Source organism: Salvelinus fontinalis, chromosome 17, assembly GCF_029448725.1.
Source record: "Salvelinus fontinalis isolate EN_2023a chromosome 17, ASM2944872v1, whole genome shotgun sequence".
NCBI classification, from domain to species: domain Eukaryota; kingdom Metazoa; phylum Chordata; class Actinopteri; order Salmoniformes; family Salmonidae; genus Salvelinus; species Salvelinus fontinalis.
This window is the reverse complement of record NC_074681.1, coordinates 3,661,069-3,673,271: the sequence shown is the minus strand read 5'-3', so window position 1 is coordinate 3,673,271 and position 12,203 is coordinate 3,661,069. Positions and strand designations below refer to the sequence as shown.

At 45.7% G+C, this 12,203-nt stretch overlaps 1 protein-coding gene across 1 annotated transcript in view; it reads right to left on the bottom strand.

Annotated features, from left to right (window-relative positions):
• Positions 1-750: 750 nt before the first annotated feature.
• LOC129813587 (protein kinase C iota type-like) overlaps positions 751-12,203 on the bottom strand; it is a 33,757-nt gene continuing 22,304 nt past the window's right edge. Inside the window, exons 7-16 of the mRNA XM_055865915.1 lie at positions 11,948-12,011; positions 11,110-11,165; positions 10,818-10,994; positions 10,083-10,267; positions 9,335-9,470; positions 8,810-9,023; positions 6,205-6,284; positions 5,911-6,000; positions 3,737-3,852; positions 751-3,055 (exon numbers count right to left, since the gene is read on the bottom strand). Coding sequence (XP_055721890.1) covers positions 2,968-3,055; positions 3,737-3,852; positions 5,911-6,000; positions 6,205-6,284; positions 8,810-9,023; positions 9,335-9,470; positions 10,083-10,267; positions 10,818-10,994; positions 11,110-11,165; positions 11,948-12,011 — 1,206 coding nt within the window. The 3' untranslated portion in view covers positions 751-2,967. The remainder of the gene's footprint in view (positions 3,056-3,736; positions 3,853-5,910; positions 6,001-6,204; positions 6,285-8,809; positions 9,024-9,334; positions 9,471-10,082; positions 10,268-10,817; positions 10,995-11,109; positions 11,166-11,947; positions 12,012-12,203) is intronic.

Here is a 12,203-nt window from a genome sequence, read left to right as displayed (position 1 = left end):
CGAGGAGAGAGAAGAGGAGGCCGAGGAGGGCAGAGGAGACCGAGGAGGGCAGAGGAGAGAGAAGAGGAGACCGAGGAGGGCAGAGGAAAGAGGACAGCTCTCGTGGCAGTGACCTTTTACCTGAGGGAGCCAAACGTCTGGCAACGTCACATCACATGACTACAGGAGACAAGCTGCTGCTGCAGTGTGGATTTAGACAGAATCTAGAACTCTCTTAGTGTTTATCAAGCCTAATGAAACTGCTTTGTGATCTACTTCTCAGGTTCATTTAAAACATAAAACAGGTATCGGTAAAACAGACAGACACCTAGTCAGGCAGACAGATTGACAGCGACGGACACCTAGTCAGGTAGACAGTGATGGACAGGACAAACAGGCAGATGGACAGATACAGCGAGCCAGCCAGACGGACATAGACACACAGCGACAGACACACTAACAGACCAATAGCGATAGCACGCGACAACCAGTAACAGAGACAGACGAACAGCGATAGCACGAGACAACCAGTAACAGAGAGACAGACGAACAGCGATAGCACGAGACAACCAGTAACAGAGAGACAGACGAACAGCGATAGCACGAGACAACCAGTAACAGAGACAGACGAACAGCGATAGCACGAGACAACCAGTAACAGAGAGACAGACGGACAGCGATAGCACGAGACAACCAGTAACAGAGAGACAGACGGACAGCGATAGCACGAGACAACCAGTAACAGAGACAAACAGCAACATAGACAGGGAGTGAAATAAAATGTTTATTTTGTGAAATCTGTATTTACATCCTGTTAAGCATTCAGTAGGCTTCTCTGGATGAAATCACACATCATCCTCATCAAAGTGTTTTCAAACAGGTTTCACACAATAACAATATCACCAATCAATGTAGCGATCAATCATTAGAGTAACAGCACATTTGATTTAATTAAAAAAAAAGTTACAAAAAAATACATTGCAATATAAAGTAACATGACAAAAATTCTGAAGAGTGTTTGTTCCTCCAATCACCACTTGGCACCACTTTAAAACACTTTGGCAGCAACACAATTGTCACCCTAAATGGCACCCTATTCTCCATTTAGTGCAGTTGTTTTTTCCACCAGGGCCCATATAGCTCTGATCTAAAGTGTGCTATATAGGGCATAGGGTGCCATTTGAGACTGAACAAATGATTTTTTTTAACCTCTCTATTCAGAACTTGGAATATAAATTGAAGCTGTTAAATGCTTTGGTAGTGTTTCTTATTAGAATTGATGAAAATCTCTTTCAAGAGCTTCATCTGTAGTGTCAGAAGTGGTCCAGGAGATCGACGGTCTGACTCCATCCTTATCATTCATATTCAAACTGATTCACAGACATGGACTAGAGAAAACTGTAGAAACTTTATTTTTTATTTATATATATATTGTGAAAACAGATATATACCAAGAGTTTCAGAAAGGCATTCTATTTTAAAAATGAGCAGAGGGAAAAAGAATATTCATATAATTTTTCTGGCTAATATTAGGACACACATCTCTCTATCCGACAGCATGACGCTCTTTGATGATGTCATCGCCGGGTTGTCTAGTAACCATGCAGAGCTAACTAGTGAGAGCGTTGGACTAGTAACCGAAAGGTTGCAAGATCGAATCCCTGAGCTGACAAGGTAAAAATCTGTCGTTCTGCCCCTGAACAAGGCAGTTAACCCACTGTTCCTAGGCCGTCATTGTAAATAAGAATTTGTTCTTAACTGACTTGCCAAGTTAAATAAAGGTAAAAAATAAAAATGGTGCACTAGTTTTGACCAGGGCCCATAGGGCTATGACCAAAAGTAGTGCACTAGATGGGGCATAGTGTGCCATTTGGGATGCATTCCCAAACTCAGCTAGTGGTCCAGCCCACTCGTATCCAAATCCTCTCAGTAAACTCTTCCATTCACAGTGTGTGTGTATCCATAACAACCACCCAACTCTTAACCTTGCAGTGTTATTGTAGAGTACTTTTGTTGCGCACTTTATATAGTATAGGATACCATTTGAGATTTGCCTTTTGTCAGTAACTACGTTAGTTAGTGTTGGTTGGCTGCTGAGATGGCAATCGCTTTAACCTGGAACCGTCTCTGTCCTGGAATTTGCCACGAAGACTACTGTAAACGTAAACAATAGTGAGCCAACCTGTGGTTATGACGGTAAAACAGGCTTGACGACGGCGTAACACTTTGGGACATTGACCAGCGTACAGACTGAGAAAAATATATAGATGTGTTTTTATTTTATTTTTTATGCTGTTGTCCTCTTGTTCTTCTTCTTCTGTCCTCTACAAACATGGTGCTGCAACGCTCATCATGATACATGTAGTGAACATGAAACAGTTTTCAACTATTGTTCCCTGGTGATCTGGCTTGGGGTTAAAAGGCCTTGGCTAAACATCATTCTTATTATTTACAAATAAAGTATGCATTAACCACCAAGCTGGGAAGAAGAGAGGAGGGTTAGTTTGTTCTCTGTGGACGTCTGTGTCGTCCCCGTCCCCCCCCTTTGTGTCCAGTAACCTAGGTAACCAACCACCTCCAAGCCTCATTGGCTACTGAGAGCCTGCACTCTGATGACCAATGAGGAAATCAGTGCGGATTTGATACATGATACAAAAATAATTAAGAGAGAACGTAGGTTTAGAAGACTAGTGGTTAAAAAAAAAGAGGACAGTGACGTTCATCCAAAATGGCACCCCATTCCCTAGTGCACTACACGTAGAGTATAAGGTGCCATTTGTGACACATACACACTATGTGAGATTGGTTTGGCAAGTTAGTGTCTCTTGTCTGAGAGCCCCGGCGGCTCTCCGCCTCTATCCAACAGCAGGACGCTCTTTGATGATGTCATCGCCGTGTTGTCTGGTAACCATGCAGAGCTAACTAGTGACGTCGTCGAGGACACGAGGTGGCGTGCTGCGTCCGCTCCCACACACACACACACCTAGTTCACACACACTCCTCGGCCGACATCAGGAGAGGGTTGATGTACTCGAACCCTTCAAACTCCGACTGGTCGATCTTCTTCACCGCGTCCCTGGAATACAGGAAAGGAACATCGGTTAAGGGGGTCCTATGACAGTACTGATCGGGAAGTAATTGACAGGTCTAGTAACCTCCATCACAGGCAGCCTCTGTTTTCAAACCATAGGATTCAGTACTCCACTCAGCAAGATGTTATTCGGACTCATTGTGTTCTTTATAAACATGTGGGATAGACCTCTGTAAGATATCTGCATTGTCTCTTATTCACTAAGCAGTCTGGCAGAAACGTCCACTGTAGATCACTTCATTGATTTATTTTAGACGAACAAATGACCAAACCCCTTCTCAGGGATGGATAACTCTGGAGATCCCGTTGGTCTCCATAGAGTTAGGAAAATCTGATTGGAGTTTTTCCTGCCCTTTGTGTGGAACAATACACAAAATTCCTTTCAGACATTTAACATGATTGACTGGAGACGTATGTAAACGAACGTATGTAAACGAATATTTTCTTAAATATGTTTAATGTGTATTATATTATAGTGGGTTTTATTTATGTAGTGGGTTTTATTTATGTAGTGGGTTTTATTTGTAAATGTATACAGGGCTCTCTTGTAAAAGAGTGACTCCCTGTTTAAATGAAGATTAATCAAATAAATAAAACTGATTCATGAAGAATGACAGACGGCGACAGACAGAGACAGTCTGACCAGCCAGCCATTAGGACACTCACTCGTCATCAGGCGTGAGCTGGATGGGCTCGTTGGTAAACTGGGTGTCGAAGCTGTCCAGTCCAAACTCTCCTGAGATGTTGGGTTTGAATGGAGGAGCCACCTGCTTTTGTTCCATCTGAAACAACACAAGGCAATGGGGTCAGAGGGCGGGCAGACACAGAACACACCCTTGAGCTTGATACTCTTTTAAAATAATGTATATGAAGCTATTTTATCCAAAGCTACTTACAGCCAACTTTATACAGCAAACAGCATGTTTCAACCAACAAGTCTTATTTACAAACAAGACTTCAAATGGGGGTCAGCGTATGAAACAGAGGATCAGCGTATGAAACACAGGTTCAGCATATGAAACAGAGGTTCAGCGTATGAAACAGAGGTTCAGCGTATGAAACACAGGGTCAGCGTATGAAACACAGGGTCAGCGTATGAAACACAGGGTCAGCGTATGAAACACAGGGTCAGCGTATGAAACACAGGGTCAGCGTATGAAACAGAGGTTCAGCGTATGAAACAGAGGTTCAGCGTATGAAACAGAGGTTCAGCGTATGAAACAGAGGTTCAGCGTATGAAACAGAGGATCAGCGTATGAAACAGAGGTTCAGCGTATGAAACAGAGGATCAGCGTATGAAACACAGGGTCAGCGTATGAAACAGAGGTTCAGCGTATGAAACAGAGGTTCAGCGTATGAAACAGAGGTTCAGCGTATGAAACAGAGGATCAGCGTATGAAACACAGGGTCAGCGTATGAAACAGAGGTTCAGCGTATGAAACAGAGGTTCAGCGTATGAAACAGAGGTTCAGCGTATGAAACAGAGGTTCAGCGTACGAAACACAGGTTCAGCGTACGAAACACAGGTTCAGCGTACGAAACAGAGGTTCAGCGTACGAAACAGAGGTTCAGCGTATGAAACAGAGGTTCAGCGTATGAAACAGGATCAGCGTATGAAACAGAGGTTCAGCGTATGAAACAGAGGTTCAGCGTATGAAACACAGGTTCAGCATATGAAACAGAGGTTCAGCATATGAAACAGAGGTTCAGCATATGAAACAGAGGTTCAGCGTATGAAACAGAGGTTCAGCGTATGAAACAGAGGTTCAGCATATGAAACAGAGGGTCAGCGTATGAAACAGTCTGACAAAAATGATTTTACCAAAAGCCAATCTCCCTGTTTCTCTCTGAAACAATATTAGTGACTGTGCTGTGGCTTAGTGAAAACTCCACTGTAAACTCAGAGGCCAGACAGACAGCCTGCAGTGTGTTGACCCAGTACTGCCCCCCCTGCAGGTAGACTAGAGTACTGCATGGGCAGGCTGCCACCTGTTGTTTATGAGGTGAGACTGAGTGGAGGGGGAGGCAGCCCAGCAGTGTAACCTGATCCTTCCAGACAGAGAGCCAGCCAGCCAGTCAGGACAGCAGCAGTCCAGACCAAACAGGGGGAAGAGGTCAGGCTGCTCCTGAGCTGGTCTGGGACTGGAGGCATGTCTAGAGGCCAGCCTGTTTGTTTAGCTGGCAGGTGGGTGGGTGGGTGGAACTAGAGAGATTGCCTTGGGAGTGTGTCTGGCCCATTACCATGGTTCGAGTCAATTCCTTTACAATTCAGGAAGTAAACTGAAATTCCATTCAGGAAGTAAACTGAAATTTTTCCAGAATATTGAAAATCTGAATTGAAATGGAATTGACCCCAACCCTGGTGTCTCCTGTTTTTTACATTGATGCAACAGGTGACATCATGAGGTTAACCATGTTACTGCTTATTGGTGGTGAACATCTAATATCCAACAGAACCACTGTGACCTAACCACTTAGTCCAGGAATTGGTTTAATATGAGTCTGAGAAACCTGCCCTTAGAGAACCGATACATCCCATTGGCCTGTCTTGTTCCCTGGTGGGAAAGGAGACTGTCTGGGCTTGTCTAAGGTGATGACCCTCAACTATGTGGAAACAGTATAGGAGTTGATTTTGTTTCACTGTCCGTCGTTCACAGTGTTGAAGTTAATTATCATTGGTGAGAATTCTGCTGCTTTGTTTGAATGAAAACAATGATTCACCGTCTCTGTTGGGTGATGGTGCTCTAACCCACCTCAACACCAGAGAACACTGATAGAACACAGAAAAAGACAGACAGAGAAAGATAGAAGTGAGAAAGAAAGAAGACACGATGACTCACAAGGTCCCAGTCTACGTTTCGGAAGAAGGGGTGACCCATGATGTCAGCGAAGCCCGTCTGGGGGTGACATCCTAGCCGCTCCTTAGGTTCCTGTGAGAGAGATAGAAGAGAGGGAGGGAGAAGTGGAAGAGAGGGAGAGCAACAAAGAAAGAGAAGGGTGTGAGGAAATTACAACATATATAACGAGACAAAAAGGAGAGAGGGAGGGAGAGGAGGCGGGAGGGACGGAGGGAGGGAGGGAGGGAGGAGGCGGGAGGGAGGGACGGAGAGGAGGCGGGAGTGTGCAGTAGTTACCTTGTTGAGGAAGCCCTTGAGGACGCTGGCAGCTTTGACTGACAACGATCGAGGAATCCTGATCTGTTTTTCCAATATTACTACAGAGGAGGAGAGAGATTAGATTAGATTTTGAGAGGGCTTTTACAATAGTGACAGAGTGGATATAAAGAGAGAGGCTGTGAAAAATACCTTATTGAAACCGATATGCTGACACTGTGGACATGTGTCAGGCACTGCAGCATTACCACTATCCCAGCCAGCCCTCAAGAACATCAGACTTTTGATGCACAGGTGCACAGTAGGGTTGGCAGTATACAGATATTCTTACCTTCTCTCTCATCCCGGGATGTACTGTATTACCGGTTTAGTACACAACAGGGCGTCAAAAAAATACCCCCAAAAGAGACAATTGGGTGTCTATTAACTGAATGCTAACAAAATTAGCACAAGTAATAGCACATTTCAATAGATGCTGCTAGCCAAATATGCTAACGAGCGCAAACAAAAAATAAACGAATTACAAAGACAGACAATCCCGCTCATAAAACTATACATGTATTAGGTAGGAACTACTGAATGTAATTTTTGGTGAGTTCGGATATTTACAAGCGAATGTGAACGAGAGACATTATGCAAATTAACATAGTTGAGACGCATGCTTGTCTGAAGGAGGAATAGTACTGTGTCTGTGTGGAATCTGTTGTCGCTAGGGCAACAGGCCTGCTGTGTACACACCGTGTCTGTGTGGAATCTGTTGTCGCTAGGGCAACAGGCCTGCTGTGTACACACTGTGTCTGTGTGGAGTCTGGAGTCGCTAGGGCAACAGGCCTGCTGTGTACACACCGTGTCTGTGTGGAGTCTGGAGTCGCTAGGGCAACAGGCCTGCTGTGTACACACCGTGTCTGGAGTAGCTAGGGCAACAGGCCTGCTGTGTACACACCGTGTCTGGAGTAGCTAGGGCAACAGGCCTGCTGTGTACACACCGTGTCTGTGCGGAGTCTGGAGTAGCTAGGGCAACAGGCCTGCTGTGTACACACCGTGTCTGGAGTAGCTAGGGCAACAGGCCTGCTGTGCACACACCGTGTCTGTGCGGAGTCTGGAGTAGCTAGGGCAACAGGCCTGCTGTGTACACACCGTGTCTGTGCGGAGTCTGGAGTCGCTAGGGCAACAGGCCTGTTGTGTACACACCGTGTCTGTGCGGAGTCTGGAGTAGCTAGGGCAACAGGCCTGCTGTGTACACACCGTGTCTGGAGTAGCTAGGGCAACAGGCCTGCTGTGTACACACCGTGTCTGTGCGGAGTCTGGAGTAGCTAGGGCAACAGGCCTGCTGTGTACACACCGTGTCTGGAGTAGCTAGGGCAACAGGCCTGCTGTGTACACACCGTGTCTGTGCAGAGTCTGGAGTCGCTAGGGCAACAGGCCTGCTGTGTACACACCGTGTCTGTGCAGAGTCTGGAGTCGCTAGGGCAACAGGCCTGCTTGCTCTGCTCAGAGAAGATGGGGGAGGAGCGGACAGGAGATCAAGCTGCAGTGACAGCTGTACAGATAACTCATCCCAAGAGAGCTTTGACCTCTCAAACATGGCAGACAGCTAACACAATATGCTGTCCTTATTAATTCAGCCACTTAGATAACTAGCAAGTTAAACTTAGGAGTCGAGTTAAACAGAATTACTTGTTTTTCACGCAGGGATTTTTTATCTTGCAGCGTTTCAGTAAACGCAGATCTAAAATGCTTCTTATTGTAATTCCTGTTTGTCGTCAAACTCATTTTGTGCTTCAGTTGCACTTTTCCCACTCGGATGACATTTCACGAACGGATATTCTATCAAAAGACAGCGCTCTGACTGACGTGTAGCTACTTTTCTCAGTGTAGACAGACTATTTTCCTCCGGTAAGACGCAAGATTAACTTTAAACAAAACATTAGGAAATGTAGCTGGCTACATTTGTTCAGTGATAAACATTAGAAATATGATGGACACGCATCGTTCTTGCAAAAAAATACCTTGCTTTTTCATTGTAAGAATTGACTTACAGCCAGATAGTGTTGGACTTCTGTTGTCACTGATGACAATGAAGCTATTTTCTGCAAAATATGTTGCACGAATGTATATTCTGTGAAGGGAAACTATAGTTGCAGTTCCTGAGCACTCGATGGGAAACGCAACCTGTCACTACACAGCTGAACTCACCAGCTCCCGCTTTCTCCTGTTGTGCTAGTTACAAACACACGTGACTGGCTCAACTGTTCTGGGGAACTACGGGAAGCTTCATAATGTAAAATAATGTGACAGGTAAAATGCAGAACGCAATATGCTTTATCTCCTAACATGTTGCACAAGTTCACTGCAGGTATTTACTTAAAAAGTAGCTACAAATATGAAAAAGTATTGAACATTTTTTGAAATTGTTTCTCAACGGTACTGAAAAACCATCCCATGGCTATTTCCAAATAACCCGGTATACGGTATATACTGTTTACCGCCCAAGCCTAGTTGCAGACATAATTTTTTGCTGACTGATGAGAGTACCACGTACATTCTCTTGAGGATCGGCCAATACAGAGTAACAATATGAGTACTTTCCATAAGATGAACTTTGACCCTGTCCTAACAGCATTACCTTGGAATAGGTAGTCTTCTGTGTTCTGGTCTGGGTTGTCGGTGCTTCCTACAATGTCGAAGGGCGACCGTCCAGCCATCATCTCAAACATCAGCACCCCCAGAGCCCACCAGTCCACGCTGAAACCATAGTCCTCTCCTCTCAGTATCTCAGGGGCAATGTAGTTGGGGGTCCCACAGAACGTACTGGTGGTGTCCCCTGGCCTCAAGCCCTCCTACACAGCACAGGAAGCACACACACACACACACATCTCACAACGTTCCAGGTCCCATTGGGCTCAGTTGGTAGAGCATGCCGCTTGCAATGGGTTCCATTCCCACAGTGCACCAGTACAAAAAAGGAATGAAAATGTATGCACTCACTGCTGTAAGTCGCTCTGGATAAGAGCTTCTGCTAAATGACTCAAATGTAACACACACAAGCTTAAGATGTACAGGGACAACTGCATCCGCACACACACAAAAAAAGATACACACACAGTACAGACAGACAGAAACATGCCAACGGACACACTTCGACACCCACCTTGCACATGCCGTAGTCAGTGAGTTTGATGTGTCCCTCAGACTCCAGCAGCACGTTGTCCAGTTTGAGGTCTCTGTAGATGATGCCTCTCTCATGGAGGTAGTTCAACGCCAAGCTGATCTCTGCTGAGTAAAACCTGACACACACAGAGAGATGCTGACGAACTAGTCAGACTCAACACACACACGCACACCACCATCTTAGAGCTACGCAGCTAATCACCAAGCCCTTGGTTCTTAGAATCAGAGGTGTAATTGTTAGTCCAAAACGGAACATTTTGCAACTAAAAAGCACATTTATTGGCATTGGACAAGTTCAGGTAGGTCCCACCCCGTTTGCGTCCGTTTAAGAAACGTTTTGCAACAGAATCGACATAATGAATACACCCCAGGGGTGCTAGAGCTGGTGGCCTGCCCCAAAGGTTCTAGGTTCAGAGATGTGGGAATTTTACATCTGGCAACGTGAGCTTACTGGGGGGAGAACAATAGCTGTGTAGTCCTGGGTGTTTCAGAGGAACGGACATGACATACCCCTAAAATTAAAATCTGGACCTCGAAGCCAGTTCCACTGCTTTAAATGTTATAATTTGTTTCCCTGTAATCAGGGACTGATTTATACCTGGGACACCAGATGGGTGCAATTAATTATCAGGTAAAACAGAAACACAGCAGCACTACAGTCGGGTAAGATTGAAACAGACCCAGGATTATTTCCAAGTCCGGTGTAGCTATGACATCACTGATCTCACCTGGCGTGTTCCTCAGGTATTTTCCTCTGTCTCTGCATGTGGAACATCAGATCTCCTCCGTTCACATACTCTATGATAAAGAACAGTCTGCTCTCAGTCTGGAAACAGGAGTGAAGCCCCACTAGGAAGGGGTGGTTGGACGCCTGCTCAAACACGTGCTTCTCTGTCTGGACCCAGTCAATGTCCTACAACACACACACACCATTTGGAAATCAAGTCTTAAAACGCAACAAGTTTAGTAGAAATGACCAGCCGCCCATCTGATAGAGGACAGATGGACTGACAGGCAGAGACAGGCAGACAGAGACATGGAGGCAGACAGGCAGACAGACAGAAACAGACAGGATACAGAATGAGACAGTAGATGTTAGGAGTGAGAATGGCTGAACACACAGTGAATGGTGTTGACAGACTGCTCCCATCTGATGAGGGCTGCAGAAGAAGTGATTTCTGTCATTCTAAGCACAGTGAGTGGATGCCCTAGTGATGTGAGGAGACTGACGATGTGTGAACACAGTGAATAGATACAGATCAGATGGACAGATAATATGTTTGAACAGAGAGAACAGACAGACAGAGGAGAAATGGCACAGATGATCGATCAGGTAGCACCTGTCAAAGTGTCAATCATGTGTGTATGTAAGTGTGTGTGGTGTTTACATGTACCAGTGTGTGTGTGTGTGTGTGTGTGTGTGTGTGTGTTTACGGGTACCAGTGTGTGTGTCTGTTAAGTACCTCGTCGTCGTTGACCAGCTCCTTCTTAACCACCTTCATGGCGTAAATCCTCTCTGTCTTCTTGAGTCGGACCAGCAGGACCTTGGCATAGCTGCCCCGGCCAATCACGCTCAGCAGATCAAAGTCCACCAGACCCAGACTGGAAGCTGATTTCCCTGTGTCTCTGCTGCAGCGCGCCTTCAGGACAGACAGAGAGCCAGAGTTAAACATGAGACAGACAAGAGGTAGAGACAGACGTGAGACAGAGACACGAGGTAGAGACAGATAAAGATAGACATTTGGCAACACACACCTCTTTCTCTTCTCCATCGGAGTTCAGACTCTCACTGGAGTATTTGTTCTGAGGACCTGAGTAGAGAACGAGAGAGAGAACGAGAGAATGATACAGAAGGCTTCCCCCTAGACAGTAGAGAGTGATACAGAAGGCTTCCTCCTAGACACCAGAGAGTGATACAGAAGGCTTCCTCCTAGACACCAGAGAGTGATACAGAAGGCTTCCTCCTAGACACTAGAGAGTGATACAGTAGGCTTCCTCCTAGACACTAGAGAGTGATACAGAAGGCTTCCTCCTAGACACTAGAGAGTGATACAGTAGGCTTCCTCCTAGACACTAGAGAGTGATACAGAAGGCTTCCTCCTAGACACCAGAGAGTGATACAGAAGGCTTCCTCCTAGACACTAGAGAGTGATACAGAAGGCTTCCTCCTAGACACCAGAGAGTGATACAGAAGGCTTCCTCCTAGACACTAGAGTGATACAGAAGGCTTCCTCCTAGACACCAGAGAGTGATACAGAAGGCTTCCTCCTAGACACCAGAGAGTGATACAGAAGGCTTCCTCCTAGACACTAGAGAGTGATACAGAAGGCTTCCTCCTAGACACTAGAGAGTGATACAGAAGGCTTCCTCCTAGATACTAGAGAGTGATACAGAAGGGTTCCTAGTGGGAATGTTAAGCCTTCTCATTCAGCCAGCCACTGGGCTTAAAGCGGTCTTCCTGCTAGATGCAACTTAGTGACTAAGGTATGAAGGAACTATTAATTTAGCCAAAATGTCTATGATTGTTTACCTAGTTTTGCTCACCAAGGCTAGTTTTCTAAGTCTTTAACAAGGCGGTGTGTGCGTGTGTTACCTGGCTGTTCAGAGTGGTCTAATGGCGTGATGGAGGCCCCCCTATCAGGCCCCACGATGGGCTCCTAGACAGAGGAGAGATATGAGAGAACGATAGAGAGAGAAAAAAATCATTGAGAAGTACTATTGCAGAGTATTTCCAGTCAGTACTTTATGAGTCCGAAACCACAGTAGGTCTAGGGCCCATAGTTCAGTTATGCGGTCAGAGAAACTAAGGTCAAACTCAGGGCCCACAGTCTCTCTGACCGCATAACTGA